At 42.0% G+C, this 16,429-nt stretch overlaps 1 protein-coding gene across 4 annotated transcripts in view; it reads right to left on the bottom strand.

Moving 5' to 3' along the window:
* Nucleotides 1–16,429, bottom strand: part of PIK3AP1 (phosphoinositide-3-kinase adaptor protein 1) — a 242,196-nt gene that overhangs the window by 21,166 nt on the left and 204,601 nt on the right. For all 4 annotated transcript variants that reach the window (XM_040362258.1, XM_040362256.1, XM_040362257.1 and 1 more), the window contains 2 exons: nucleotides 10,263–10,412; nucleotides 6,051–6,121 (listed from right to left, as the gene is read on the bottom strand). In XM_040362258.1, coding sequence (XP_040218192.1) covers nucleotides 6,051–6,121; nucleotides 10,263–10,412 — 221 coding nt within the window. The remainder of the gene's footprint in view (nucleotides 1–6,050; nucleotides 6,122–10,262; nucleotides 10,413–16,429) is intronic.

The following is a 16,429-nucleotide window of genomic DNA, read 5'->3' as shown; positions in this document are numbered from 1 at the left end:
TCACAGTCAGCGGCACATATTTCTGCTGGCGTAGCGCATCTCATATGCGCTACACTGACATAACACAGAGAGGCAAGCAAGCACAGTATTCACAAAGCACTTGCTTCCAACGTTGCGCCGGCGTAACGTAACATCGTAGGCGTAAGCCTACCTAATTCAAAGTAGGTGGAAGTGGGCGTGATCCATTTAAATGAAGCGTGACCCTATGCAAATGATGGGCCAAACGAACGGCGCATGCGCCGTCCCGTGGACGTATCCCAATGCGCATGCTCAGAATCACGTTGAATAGACTCCCTAAGATACGACGGAGCAATGCCTACAACATGAACGTTACCTACGCCCAGCCCTATTCACGTACTACTACGTAAACAACGTAAAATACGACGGCTGGTGCATACCTTAACATGACTCACACCTGCTTTATGAGGCTCAACTTTACGCCGGACGTAAGCCTTACGTAAACCGCGTATATTAATGCGCCGGGCGCAAGTACGTTCGTGAATCGGCGTAACTCACTCATTTGCATATTCGAATCGTAAATCAATGGGAGCGCCTCTTGCGGCCAGCGTAAATATGCGCCCATGATACGACGGTGTAGGAAACTTACGTCGGTCGTAGGAAGCCTATTTTTAGGCGTATCTAGTGCTATGGGCACGGCGCATAGATACAACGGCGCACATTTACACTTACGCGGCGTATCTGTAGATACGTCGGCGTAGGTGCTACGAGAATCCGGGCCCATGTGGCCACCTTGAAAATATGGCAAACAGTTACTTAATGCTGAAAAGCTCATGAAACACAATTCCAGCAGAGTGAGCCTTGACAGGAAAGGGTGGCACACAATCCTTGAGACCATAAGTTTGGATGATCTGCTTAAGCCATCTAGATATTGTTAAACAAAAATCTGAAGCACTTATGCAGAGCCCATCTGAGCGAAGAAACACTCCCATCCTGAACCACATCCAGATAATGGAGAGAAACGTTCTTTTGGTGAATTGGAGCTGGACAGAAGAACAAGGTGAAAAGCAGAGACTTTTTGTCTCTATCCACAACCAGAAAGGGTTCTTTGCAAGCCAGGGCCACCAGTTAAGACACTTGTCTCAGAGAGGTGATGGCTACAAGGAATTCAAATTTGTAGGTGAGAATAGAGGCAGGGATGTCTCTAATAGGTTTAAACAGTGGAGAGAACTAGATACAGAAGCCACTCAAATGTGAAGAAAACAGGGGAGATACTGTACATGGGAAACTTCCTGTACAAAGATCTCAATCAAGAAGTAAAATAAGACAGAAAGATAGAAAAGGCAGGAACCCAGGCCTTGTTAGTGCTGAGAGCCAAATGCTGGTCTAGACAAAGCTGCAGGATGGAAAGGATTATTCAAACAGAGAAACCCCTGGAATCTCCATGAGTATGTCCTCCATGTCTGATAATAGACCTTACGAGAAGTAAACTTCCTAGCTTTTAGCATCCTATGAAATAAAGACTCAGATGCCCCTGTGCCTTAGAACCCAGGCTTCAACACCCATGTCGATAATGCCAGCAAACATAAAGCCAGCAAGTCGTTTCTTATGTAGAAGAGCCTGATGATCAGGCAGGGCCCATTGAGTGCCTGCCAGGAGGCTGACCAGGCAGATATACCACATCCACCTAGGTAAATGTGGAGCAAAAACGATCACCAAAATGTCCTCCATCTTGCTCTTGCAAAGCAGAGGAGAAATAAGTTTCAGGGAGGAAAAGCATAGCTCAGGGTATACTGATCCCACAAAGCCACTATAACATCAACTGCTTCTGCTAGAGAATCCTTGTACCTGGCAACAAACCTGTCCAATCTGGTGTTGAACATGGAGGCCAGGAGGTCCACATCCTGTGTCACTTACCCAAGACACAGATCCTAGAATACATCTGGTTGCAGGGACCACTCCCCGGGTTCAGGCTCTGTTTGGGTGAGGAAGCCTGCCTGCCAACTGGGATGTATACAGTGGTCAAGGTGGTAAAGTAAAAATTCTGCTCCAGAAAGAATCTGATCTACCTCTTGCCACTGCAAGTCTACTGGTTCGATGCTGAATGTTGATGTACATTACTGCAGTGGTGTATCCTGATCAGATGACCTAAGCAGAATGGTCTAAACCTACAGAGACATCTAAATTGCCCAAAGTTCCAGGATGTGAATTGAGAGACATTGAAAACAGTGAATATTATAATATAAAGGGTGCCAACCTTCAAATTGTTTGTGTTTTTTTTTAATAGCAGCCGCACCTTTTAAGTGTGTAAACCACTAAATGCATTTAACCGCTTGCCGAGGAGACGCCGCAGTTTTACGGCGGCAGGTCGGCTCGGCTGCGCGAGATGACGTAATATTACGTCATCTTGCGAATCAGTCACCCCCAGACCCGATGCGTGTGCCCGAACGGGCGCGATCACCGCCGGGCACCCGCGATCGCTCATTACAGAGCGAGAATCGGGAGCTGTGTGTGTGTAAACACACAGCTCCCGGTCCTGTCAGGGGGAGAAATGCCTGATTGTCTGTTCATACAATGTATGAACAGCGATCAGTCATTTCCCCAAGTCAGTCCACCCCCCTTCAGTTAGAACACACCCAGGGAACATATTTAACCCCTTCCTCGCCCCCTAGTGTTAACCCCTTCCCTGCCAGTGGCATTTTTATAGTAATCAATGCATTTTTATAGCACTGATCGCTATAAAAATGCCAATGGTCCCAAAAATGTGTCCGAAGTGTCCGCCATAAGGTCGCAGTACCGATAAAAATCGCTGATCGCCGCCATTGCTAGTAAAAAAAAAAATATTAATAAAAATGCCATAAAACTATGCCCTATTTTGTAGACGCTATAGCCCAGATCCACAAAGAACTTACGCTGGCGTATCTATTGAGACGCCGCGTAAGTTCTAAGATGCCCCGTCGTATCTTTGTTTTGTATCCACAAAACAAGATACGACTGAATGTGGGCTTGATCCGACTGACGTACGTCTTAATCCGATCGTGTGTACAAGGCTTTACACAATGCAATGTGACTCGGCACAAAAGAGATAAGCTGATTTGCTAAGATATTAAGTAAGATACATCACTCACTAACTACACTGCCCAGTGCCCATTCGAAAGAACGATACAAGTACACAAATTTACGAACAGACAAAGAAATGGATTTACAAAACACAACAATGAAAATACGAACATACGAATGAAAATACGAACAGACAAAGGATTTAAAATGTAATTTTCGTTCTTTTGCTTTTTCGGTGTTTCGTATTTTAGTAAGATTGTCCAATCATATGTTCGTATTTTCGCTTGTTCGTTATTTTGCTTATTTGTAATTCCGTAATTTTCGTATTTTGGTTCTTTCAGCTTTTCGGGTGTTTGAATTGATCCGAATGTAGGAATACTAACAAATTCGTACAAAAATCCATTCGTTGGGAACGCACATGTCTAGAGTCTGGTGAGTGGTTCCTTTTACCACGCGTGTTGGAGCACTTTTATTTAGTCAGAGTCAGGAACTTGTCTCTGATAACACACATCACGGTGTATGGGACTCTCTCACACATATAAGGACAGTGATGAATTGCACAAGAGATACCTGTGGAAATAGTGGAAACTATTCTCTGGCGACCAAGCCCCCTGCATTAACGCTTAGCACTCCTGCTCAGCTTGACAGGCTGGCATCCTTTGTGAATTCTTCCAGAAGGCAAGAAGGAGGGCTTTTCTAGATTGCTAAGCCATCAGGCCAAAGACAACCTGGTCTGAAGTGCCAAACAAATCTTTCTGTCCAGTTATTTAATCGATTTGTCCTGCAATGATAGAATGTGGTGCTATAGAAGGCTGGAGTGAAACTTGGCAAATAGGGGTGCCTCAAAGGAGGCTACCATCAGGCCCAAGATTTTCACACAAAAGCAGACAACTCTTTGCCTGGAGAGCTTGAATCCAAGATCAGAAAGGTTGAAGTCTCTCCTGTGGAAGAAACACTTTGCCCCAAGCTGTTTCCAAGACTAGACCCAGATAGTCCAAACAATGAGTTGGTTCGAGTGCTGATTTCTAAAGGTCCGGGATCCATCCGAACCAAACTGTAGAAGGTCATCTAAGCAAAGCATCAATAGTCCTGGAGCATGGGACACTGCTAAGAACATTCTCTTGATTAAAAGCAGAACCAAGGAAGGGCTATGGAGTAACTTCCTCAAGAGGATGCAGAGCAGCCACAGAAGGGGAATCCATATTTAAGTGATCAGGTCCTATGAAGGCCAGTGGCCATACAGTACCCCAACAGTTGTACCTTTAGCAGGAACACAGTGTTCTACCTGCTGATAATCCAGGGGGCACAGACCTCCAGAGATGACTTCTGCTTGTCATGCAGAAGATGAGAGGCAGCCAGATGCATAAACCTCTCCCTTCAGTGCAGAAATCACCAGTTGAGACAAATGTAAACGCTCTAATTACAGTGGGGTCTCTGTGTCATCCAGCTTAGGGAAAAAAAATCACAAACTTTTCTGGAAGTGAAGATCCTACTGTAGGCTAAAACAACAACCATTTGCTCTAAATGTTCATTAATCAAGGACAACCACAGTAAGGACCAGATACCTTTTTAATAGTCTTTCACCAGTCATCCAGAGTTTGGCAAAGCAAAATCACGGTTAAGACAGGGTAAAAATCAGGACCTATCAGAAAGAACGGAGCTCTAGAGAGGACTTCCAACCACTTATCAGTTGGGTCCTTAAGACTAGTGCATCCTACACTGGAATAGTGGTTGCGTTGTTAAGGTGGGACACTACCAGTTCTACAGACTATGTTTTAGCAAAGTCCTCTTCAAATGGATACAAGGCAAATAGGTGCTTGGGGAGAGCAAACATTTTGTCAGTGTTTTGAGGCTCCACAGAGGAGGACTTGGTACAGCAGCAGAGTCAACACCCAGCAGAGCCAAGGTAGTCCTTGAAAATAGGATAAACTCTAGGAACAGAGGGAAACATGATTCCAAACTGTAGACATTGGCTATGTCAGTAGGTGTGCTGCATGCATCATTGGAGCAGTTAATAGAGTGTGAGGTTGGCGGACCCAGTACTGCAGGACTGTCCACCATGTCTAGATTTAGACATGCTAGACTTACATGGCAGTAAGGTATCATAAGACTTGGGGAAGGGGCAAGGCTTCAGGTACTCCCAAATCCCAAACACTGATAACAGATATGGGCCGGATTGCTAGAGGTGAACATAAGTCACTGTAGGTTGGAAGCAGGAATAGACCAAAGATCAGATTTCCACCTAGCTCTTTGCAATGCTGGAGCAGCAGTGGGGAGATGCATCCTTGGTGTTGAATAGTGGAAAAATAAATGTGTAATAGGCTTGCTCGACACTTTACCCAGCAGATGACATTAGTTCCCCAGTGTTAACCCTCTTCCATGGTATGAACCAATGGAAAGTGTAAATTTTAAGGGCACCCAGCTATTTGAATTGATGTGGTTACTCCTAGTGCTTGGTCTGATTGGCCTACTCAGAGTGAATCCTCAGAGACAGGGAAAGCACTGACGCAATGCCAATGGCTTTGGCCCTGGAAAGTGCTCCTTGTCTAACTTGTTACCAAAACAGTGTCTGGAAAGTGTCATTACATCACAGGTGCCCTATCTCTAACAAGTAAGATTCCCAGAAGGATGGTACCAGCAACTGTGGAGCAGCAAAAGAGGGCACAATGCTGCATCTGGGTAACAGAGCAAACCCAAAGGTAACAATGTACAAGTCTTCTCTCCTCATTTTTACAAGTGCTTTTCTCTGCCCCCATCCTCGAGTTCCACATGCCACTAATGTGTTTTTTGGAAATGTTAACCTGATAATGAGCACCCATGATCTCTTGTGATTTGTATATTTTTGCACATATTCGTTTTTTTCTTTTCACATAACTCCTTCCTGTAACTCAAACAGAAAATACATGTTTCCCACTTATAACTGATACATTTAACATTACTGTAAACAGACATTAAACATTATTTGGAATGCAGTGGATTTTTCACTGATGATTGAATGAAGGCAACGATTATTGAAACACACATGCAATTACCTCATTATCTCCTTCCCTTCCACTACTCAGGCTTAGTGTACTTCGAGTACTGGATCGGTTACTGTTGCTGCCTGTAATAGAAAACACACACAAAGAACAGATGTAAGAGATCTTTTCAAGTTTATCTTCATAAGGTAGTAAATGGTAAAGTAAAGGAGGTCTCAAATAAAATGCCTTTAAAATCAAAATGATTGCTCTGGGTGGCATAGTCAGCTCTACTTTCATAAATTTTTATAAATTCAACCAAGTCTTCAATATAAATACTAGCAATAATTTACTGTCTTCACAGAACAAGATTCAAATCTGCAGCTGTACTATGAAAGTTTGAACATGATTGGTGCCTGTAAGTAATAAAGACAGTTCTGTTTAAAAATACAGTATATAAACCAAAGGTAAAACAATTATAAAATGTTGTCCAATCTGCTCCAACAGAGAAAATATTCCTTCCTGATCCTCAAAGGCAATCAACAACTCCCTAGTTCAGCATTATACAATATAATTTCTTATAAATATAGGTAGCTGTTTATATTTAGATAATTTAGAAACAAATCCTGCCCCTTGTGAAAGGCCATCTCACATTATTTAAACTATTAAAGTAAAGCATGAGAATGGTTAAACCTTTTTCGTTAATTTAGTGGAAGTAAACTCTTTGGGGCAGATCCACGTACATCGGCGCATATTTGCGTTGGGCGTAGCGTATCTAAGATACACCGCCGAAACTTACTTTTTTTTCGAATCCTCAAAGAAATTGCGCCGTAAGTTACGGCGGCGTAGTGTATCTTTGGCGGCGTAAGGGCGCGCAATACAAATCGATGTGATGGGGGCGTGTTTTATGTAAATACGTCGTGACCCAACGTAAACTAAGTTTTTTTGAACGCCGCATGCGCCGTCCGTGGAGGTATCCCAGTGCGCATGCTCAAAATTAAACCGGAACAAGCCAATGCTTACGACTGTTACGTCATTCTACGCAAATCCCTATTCGCGAACGACTTACGCAAACGACGTCAAAAATTCAAAATTCGAGGCGGGAACGACGGCCGTACTTAACATTGAGTACGCCTCATAATAGCAGGGGTAACTATACGCCGGAAAAAGCCGAACGCAAACGACGTAAAAAAAATGCTGGATCGCCGTAACTAGCTAATTTGCATACTCGACGCGGAATTCGACGGAAACGCCACCTAGCGGCCGGCGGAAAAATGCATCTAAGATCCCAGATGCAGTCGTATCTTGTTTTGTGGATACAAAACAAAGATACGACGCGGGAAATTTAAAATTACGCGGCGTATCAATAGATACGCCGGCGTATTTCTTTTGTGGATCTGCCCCTTTGTTTTTAACCTACAGGTAAGCTTATAATAAAGCTTACCTAAAGGTAAAATGAATATCTCCTAAACGTGCACTGTGTAGGAGATATTCTGGTGAGCAGCAGCCAGTGACGTCATACTAGCACATTATGAAAAAAAAAGTTTCCACCTGCAAGGCAATAGCCTTGAAGGTGAAATTTTTTTATCCTTAAAGACACTGGGCCAGATCCACAACCAGCGGGTGCAACATAACTTTTGTGATTTAAGTTACACCGCCGCAAATTGCCCAAGTTAGTGCCCGATCCACAAAGCACTTACCTGGAAATTTGCGGCGGTGTATCCTAAATCAGTCCGGCGCAAGGCGGGCCAATTTAAATGGGGCGAGTCCCATTTAAATTAGGCGCGCTCCCGCGCCGGACGTACTGCGCATGCTCCCGACGCTATTTTCCCGACGTGCTTTGTGTTACGTTGCGCCGAGTTTTGTGAATCGCGACGGGGAAAAAAGAGATGCGGCGGGGAAAAAAAAATTAAAAAAAAATTGACAGCGACGCGGGAAAGACGGGTATACTTTTACATGGTGTACTAACTTTACACTTTGTAAAAGCAGCCCTATCTTTGCGACGGCAAACTAACACTTACGGCGACTTCACGAAGGGAAAAACCTTTGTGGATCTCCGTAAGTGCTAATTTGCATACCCGACGCTGGTTTACGATGAGAAATGCCCCCAGCGGCGGCCGCGGTACTGCATCCTAAGATCCGACAGTGTAAAACAATTACACATGTCGGATGTTAGGGATATCTATGCGTAACTGATTCTATGAATCAGCCGCATAGATAGAAACAGGGATACGCCGTCGTAACCCTTTTGTGGATCTGGCCCACTACAACTGCTTTAACCATACCAGTCACAGACCCCTTTAAGAATCTGATGAAACCTATGGACCTCCTCCCCAGAAATATTTACATAAACACCACTTGGCATGCAATTAATTTATGCACTTTATTTTATTAAAATTTGATTGCCTCATGCATATACGATGTACACAAAGTTTAACCACTTCACCTTCCGGAAGGTTTACCCTCTTCCTGACCAAGCCATTTTTTGCTATAAGGCACTGCGTTACTTTAGCTGACAATTACACAGTCGTGCGACACTGTACAGAAATAAATCCCAATAAGCGTATATTGACTGGTTTGCGCTAAAGTTAGAGCATCTACAAACTTTTTTTTTTTACTAGTTCTGGTGGCAATCAGCACATTATAGCAGGACTGCAATATTGCAACGGACTAATCGAACGCCTAACTGACACATTTGACACTTTTTTGGGGACCAGTGACATTATTACAGTAATCAGTGCTAAAAATATGCACTGTCACTGTACTAATGACATTGGCAGGGAAGGGGTTAACTTCAGGGGCAATCAAAGGGTTAACTGTGTGTCTAGCTAATGTTTCAGTGTAGTGGGGGAGGTGCTTTTACTAGTGGACTGACAGAATGACAACCTGCCTTGTTAGATTGGCATTCTGTCGGCGTACCAAGTGATCACTGGGTGCCGAGGAACATCGGGTCCGCGGGACCCGCTGTGTAAAAGCACAGTGGGAGCGAGCCGCTGGCGGCAAACACTTGCGCCCAAAGCCCAGAAGTGCCCGAAAGAATCTGAACAAAAAAAGTCACTCCTTTTCATGCAAAAAGTAATGGCCACTCAAAAATGAAATACAGTCATCTTGTGCAATTAAAAAAAAACTATTTTAATTCTTGCTACTACTACTACTGTAAAACAAGAATTAGGCTTTGAAACAAATGGGAGGGCTATATAGTAAATGTAAATGAATACTTTAAACGTTTAAAAATGAGGAAGCTGGGATGGTTGGTGTTCCACGTCTCTAAACCCGGAAAAGACGCGAAAATAAGCTTCCCCTACGCGTTTCATCATCAAAACACTATCTTGTTCGGCGCCAGTTTAGAGCCGTGGAATGCCAACCATCCAGGCTTCCTGATTTTTAAACATTTAAAGTATACAGAGACAATGTGAGTATGTTTTCAACTGTATATGTACATATGACCGACACAAGGTTGACTTTTTGGACAGGAGTATCTTTAAAGATGAAAATGGCAGACTAACAAGCAAACTATTTAGGAAGCACTCTGCCGGCAACACCTTGTTGCACGCCAATCGTTTTCATTCAGAGCCTCTACAAAAATCCATACCTTTTAGTACATTTTTGCGCATCAATCGTAACTGTATGACAGATAAATACTTCTAATTGGAAGCTGCTGCGCTCACGAGGAGACTGTTGGCAAGAGGTTGCACTAAAATGTCTTTTAAAAAAGGACTTTAATTGTGTAAAAGATACTAAAAGACAAGATCTTATTTTTAAGTCTAAAAGAAAAATGAGGAGGACAACATCACTAGGATTATACTACAGTATTCCAATTAACATGACAAAGTGAACAAGATTCTCATGAAATACTAGCCCATTCTCACTGAGGACCCAGTTATTGGGAACCCAGTCACTAAAAACCCACAGATTACTTATAAAATAGCTGTATCCGTTAGTAGGAGACTTATGCAGAGTAACTACAGGGGGTACTCCAGAGGTGACGCCTGTAAGACCTGGGGTACTTTTCCTTGCGGATTATGTACCCAGTGTTCTGTGATTGGGAGAAGGGCACACTTCACGCTGCCTAATGGTGACCGCTTTCGTGTGAAGCATTTTGCTAATTGCAAGACGCAAGGCGTTAATTAAATAGATTTTTTTTTTTTTTTTTTAAGGAAAGCAATGACTTCATAAGGTATAGAAAAGTAGGCCAGTTAAGCCAAGATGTCCCCTCCCTTGGAAAACAACAGTGATTGTTTGAAGGAACTGAAGGACTCCAAAGCTGCATGAAAATAGGACACGTACTTGCAGTGCTGGATGTGCTGTCTGTCTTCCAGTTTCCTCGGCTGATCTCTACTTGAGAAGGAACTAAACTTGAAGCTTGCTCATATATTCCATAGTCCTGCACTGCCCTCCGATTCTTTCCACGGGGAATGGGCCTGGTGATCTCTATATCTAAAATATAATATTTATATTTATAATAAGTATCCATTTCCAAAAGGAAAGTTTATAAAGTTACTAAAAGGCAAAGTTACAAAGTCAAAAGTTTACAAGTTATATTACTTCCAAATAATTTTACAATACAATTTTCAGCTTATAAAATGCATTTAAACAAAGATTATCCTAAAAACAGTAGTTTAGTGGTTAGCACTCCCGCCTTGCAGCACTAGAGTCCTCAGTTTGAATCCTAACCATGACTGTACCTGCATTGGTTGCATCTTCTCCCTGTGCTTGTGTGGGTTTCCTCCCACACTCCACAGACATGTTGGTAGGTTAAGTGGCATCCATATAATATGGCCCTTGTATGTTTATGTAGGTAGCAGTAGAAGTAGGAAAGATAGATCATAAGTAGTGATGAGCTTGGGTACTGTCCAAACCTGGAAGTTAGCCATTATTGCTGGGCCAATTAACTGCAGATGGAAGATTTCCAGTCCTGCAGCTGTTGTAGACAAAGGTTTGGAAATGCTAGTGTGATGGAAGTTACTAAAATTAATATTTTAATACACGCTACTTTGTGCTAAAATCACTCAAATGTTGCTTTTCTTTTATTGTTTATTTTATTTGCTTTTATTTATTGATAAACATATGTATGTGTGAGATTATACTACAAGTATTATTATCCTTAAAGCGGGGGTTCACCCTTAGAGGGCACTTTTCCCCCTTAGATTCCTGCTCGTTTTTACTAGGGGAATCGGCTATTTATTTTAAAATATGTGCAGTACTTACCCGTTTACGAGATGCATCCTCTCCGTCGCTTCCGGGTATGGGCTGCGGGAATGGGCGTTCCTTCTTGATTGACAGTCTTCCGAGAGGCTTCCGACGGTCGCATCCATCGCGTCACGATTTTCCGAAAGAAGCCGAACGTCGGTGCGCAGGCGCAGTATAGAGCCGCACCGACGTTCGGCTTCTTTCGGCTACGAGTGACGCGATGGATGCGACCGTCGGAAGCCTCTCGGAAGGCTGTCAATCAAGAAGGAACGCCCGCTCCCGAAGACCCATACCCGGAAGCGACGGAAGAAGATGCAGCTCGAAAACGGGTAAGTACTGCTCATATTTTAATACAAATAGCCGATTCCCCTAGACCGAACGAGCAGGAAGCTAAGGGGAGAAATTTTTTTTTTTATAAATGGGTGAACTCCCGCTTTAATTGAAATGACAGATTATAAAAAGTTTCAGTACATCTCAACTTGGAGTGGAGACCAGGGCTCAAGTCCTGCGGGAACGCCTGGGAACGGAGTCCCTGCACTTTTTTCACAGCAGTAACGCAGTTCCCTTTGCAGGACTAGAGCAGCCGAGACGCCCGAGCCGATCCTTCACTGTCAGGGGCAGGCGAACCTTAGTAATCCTTTGTTACTGGCCGCTTCCTGTATATGGATTCATCAGGTAGTGTGCGGGTATTCCGTCACTTCCTCGATGGCGCAATGACTCCTGGGAGCTTTTGTCATTGTTCCCAGGAGACATTGCGGAGGTCTCCCGCGAGTTATCGCGGGATTTAGAAAGAACTCATTGCGGCATCGAGGAAGTGACAGAATACCCGCACACTACCCCATGAATCCATATACAGGAAGCGGCCAGTTACATAAAGGATTATTAAGGTACAGTGGATCGGGAAAAAAAAAACATGCGGTTTAGTAATTATGCATATGAGCGTATCATTTTTTTTTTTGGTGGGGGAGTGGATCTTGGGTGGGAGTTCCCACACTTTTTTCCCCAGGACTTGACCCCTGGTGGAGACAAAACTATTAATACCAGACAGCTGGTCATCCCTCCTCCCTCTTCACTCCAAAGCTCCCTCCATCAAGGAAAGCCCCTGTAAGCTTCAGGATGGGACCCTGTGTTTCTGGACATTCCACAAGGAACTTTTGTGCCTCGTGGCAAGAGGACTGTTTGTGCCCAAAACTGGACTTGCAAGGAGAAGCCACCAAGTATGGACAGACCTATATGAACTGACCTATCATTGTGTTCATGTGTATGATGTCATTCTGTTTATAAAAGACCAATAAAAGGTCCAGCCCCTTCCTCTCTGACGCTGGAACACCGAAAGAAACAGAGCTCTCTCTCAGTTCTCTGTATACTTTCACTATTTGGGTCAACGGCAGAATGGGTTTTGCCCTGAAATTGTGTCAGGGGTCTCAATCTATTTCACTAGTGTCATCATTAACCTAATATAGACATATAGCAATATCAAGTTAAGGTCAATGATCATGTCAGGTCAATGATGTCACATACATCCCCGCCCCCTTCTGTACATTAGCTGTGGGGCGGAGTAGTCAGAGATAATCCACTCACCATCATTGCGTTTAAGGACTTCCCTCCCATGTTTATTTAGTCCCCGGGACAGCAGGTTTTCCATGTAGGGGTTTCAACATCACATAGCATCCAAAACAAAACTTTCCAGCTTCCTAGCTATAAAGCTCCCAAGCTTGGGCTATTCTGACTCTCAAAAAGAAAGGGGTACACGGGACGTATTCCAGAATCGATTTTTTTTTAGTAGATCACAGTTCATTGGATGTAGTGACAAGTTCTGGCATTGGAATAACTACCCTGTCGGATCATGCGCCTGTATCAATTAAAAATCGAGGGAGCACCTAAAAGTAACATTACATGGAGACTTAACGAGGATTTAATACAGGAGGAAGAGGTCGTAGAACGGATAAAACAGGAATTAGAATGGTATTTCAGGACAAATGGCTCAGAACACATGTCGGAAGCATTTGTTTGGGAGGCTCACAAGGCCTACATTAGGGGCATACTGATCGCAATAGGATCGCAATAGAATCGAAAAAAAAAAAAAGAAAGTAAGATGAAATATGATGAGTTATACAAAACTATTTATGATCTCGAGCAGATTCACAAACTAACAGGAGAGCATGAAGCGGAACGCACCGTTATCCTAAAAAGAGAGGAATTAAGAGATCTTATTGAATTCGAAAATAGAGTGGCTTTCCATAGATGTAAGAAAGAGAGGTATCAATGGGGCGAACTGTGCGGAAAATATCTAGCAAAAGGGTTTAAAAATAAACCGAAGGGTAATTCCATAGAAAGTATTCAAACGGGCAAAGGGGGCAAGGTTCACACAACATCTGAGATCGCAAAAGTATTCCAAGAATACTATGGGAAGTTGTACTCAATAACTCAAGGGGACCCCCTCCCCCAATAAAATTAAAAGGAGAGGTGAAAATTGAAAAAAAAAATTAATAACACATGTTTAAATAAAATATCTTTGGATAAAATTAGCTTGCTAGAAGATCCCATAACGGAAACAAAAATTCGTAATAATTTAAAGGAGTCACCAAAGTGGTAAAGCCCAGGCTCTGATGGGTTAACGATCGCATATTACCTGAAGTTTAGCGATATTCTGGTTCCTCGGTTGTGTTCTTAAATAAATGGTATTGGCACTAAGTGGGATATCCGCCGTGAGGCATTAGAGGCCGCGATCACAATAATTCCCAAGACAGGTAAAGACCCCTCTTTATGTTCTAGTTTCAGACCCATCTCGTTATTAAATGCGGACGTAAAATTGTTTGCCAAAATTTTGATATCAAGATAATCATGAAAGATTTAGTACATACTGATCAGGTAGGCTTCGTTCCCGGGAGGGAAGGTAGGGATAACAGCATTAGAACACTCCTGCTGACACAGAAAATATTAGATAGTAAGTCCCCAGGTCTACTCCTGGCAATAGACGCCGAAAAGGCGTTCGTCAGGGTAGACTGGGGATTTATGCTGAACACATTAGAGTTTGTTGTGATCGGACTGAAAATGATGGGGTGGATAAATGCTCTGTATAATCACCCAACGGCTAGAGTCAAGGTAAATGGGAGGTTATCAGGGTCATTTGAGATGTTTAACGGGACTAGACAGGGATGTCCCCTGTCCCCTTTATTGTTTATCTTGTCTTTGGAACCATTGCTGGCTGGGATCAGAAACAACCCAGACATCAGGGGGATTCAAACAAACGACGGGGAACATAAACTAGCAGCATATGCTGACGATATTTTATTATATATAACGAATCCAAGTATAACTCTCCCAAATCTGTTAAAAACCCTTAAATCGTATGGGGATGTATCAAATTTTAAAATCAGAAATCCTCAATATTAGTGTGAATGCACAGGATGTACAGAGATATAAGCAAGAGTTCCCATTTATTTGGAAAGATACCGAGTTAAAATATTTAGGAGTTAATAATATTATAAAATTCAAAAACGTAAACAAACACATTAAATACAGTATACTGTAATCTTATAGATTACAGTACTGTATGTAAAAAATACACACCCCCCTTGTCCCTGGTGGTCTGCCCAGTGCCCTACATGTACTTTTATATAATAAAAACTTTTCTTTCTGCCTGCAAACTGTAGATTGTCCATAGCAACCAAAAGTGTCCCTTTATGTCAAAAATAGTTTTAGAGCAGCTAAAAAACAGTGATAATAAATTATAATCACTTGCAGAATTGTGCGATAGCGATTTGTGGGAAAATTCGTCATAAAAAAAAAAAAAAAAGACAGCAACAATTCTGCAACTGAGCAAATTTCAGTGATTGTGATTTGATTACATTATTAAATAATTTTTATTATAATTATATTATTATTTGTTATAATTATTTATTATATTATAATTTATCATTTTGTTTTTAAAAAAATATCATACCCGGGATGCCTATTAGAATCTTGTTTGGTCAGATTTAAGTGAGTTATTTCTAAAAATTACAGGCCTACAATATAAAACGCCAAATTTCCTTGCAAATAATGGTACCGCTTTCAGCACCTTTTTTCTGAAAGAATCATACCGCCAGGGAGGTTAACGGATATCCTGCACAATTAAAAGATATATTAAAAGACGGGAAAATTCTTACCTATCAGGATTTAAGTAAAAAAAAAAGAATGGTTCGAGCTGAATAGGTGGCGATATATACAGTTGACGCATTTCGTGGATTCCTTCCCCTCTCCGCTTAGGTCAGATAGAAATTTGCTCCCTTTGGAGCGTTTGTGTTTAGTACCAGACGGAAGGGGGGGGATCTCCTCAATTTATAAAATATTGATGGGATTGAAAAACCTTGGGTTTCCTCCGTATATCAATAAATGGGAGGAGGAATTGGAAACTGGCGAAACTGAGATAGACATCACCAAAATATTAAAAATGACACATATTACCTCAACTAATTGCGCACTGATCGAAATGAACTTTAAATGTTTAGCATGGTATTATATAACCCCGGCCATAGCACACCGTTACCAAGATGAAACCACCAAATATGAGATGGATATTCGGAGATAGGGGAGGGGGGGTGGAAGGGTGGAGGGTGGGCAGAGGGCATGTTTGGTTAGGATAAATTAAACGTATTTATGTACTGTTTGAATATCCATCGGGATATGCTTATTATATTCACACGTTTTTTTTTTTCAATAATAAATGTTTTTCCAACTATGATGTGAACTAAGGAGACTGCGAATGAACGCAAATTGATTAAGTCTCCTGATAGTTCTCTGAGGCGAAAAAAAAAAAAAAAAAAAAAGTAGGTACTAAGTGCGACCCCAAATCATAGTATCGTAAAAATATACTTTATTCAGGACTTCAGAATTTAGAAAAAAAAGCACATCAGTAATGCAATCTACACCTCCACGCAACACTAAAAATGACAATGTTGTCTTTTCTTGTGAAAAAAAAAAAATGACAATGTTGTCAATTCTAAAAACAACCGGAGTCAACAATGACTGGATCATAAACATTAATATTTTGGTTACCATAACACTATAGACACCAAATTATGTACAAAAATGTATGCACCAGGGAAATGTAACAGCATGTGATATTAGAGTGTTAATGACCGCTCTTTGGGCGCATCAAAAATATGATTTAAGCAATAAATTGTATAATGATTTAGTAAACCAAATAGAGCATCAACTGTAAAAGACTAAGGCCATTGGAGCAGGCTTATGGATAGCCAGAGACACTGCTTAAACTAAGG

The sequence above is a fragment of the Rana temporaria genome, chromosome 8 (genome assembly GCF_905171775.1).
Source record: "Rana temporaria chromosome 8, aRanTem1.1, whole genome shotgun sequence".
NCBI classification, from domain to species: Eukaryota; Metazoa; Chordata; class Amphibia; order Anura; family Ranidae; genus Rana; species Rana temporaria.
This window is presented reverse-complemented; position numbering and strand designations above follow the sequence as displayed.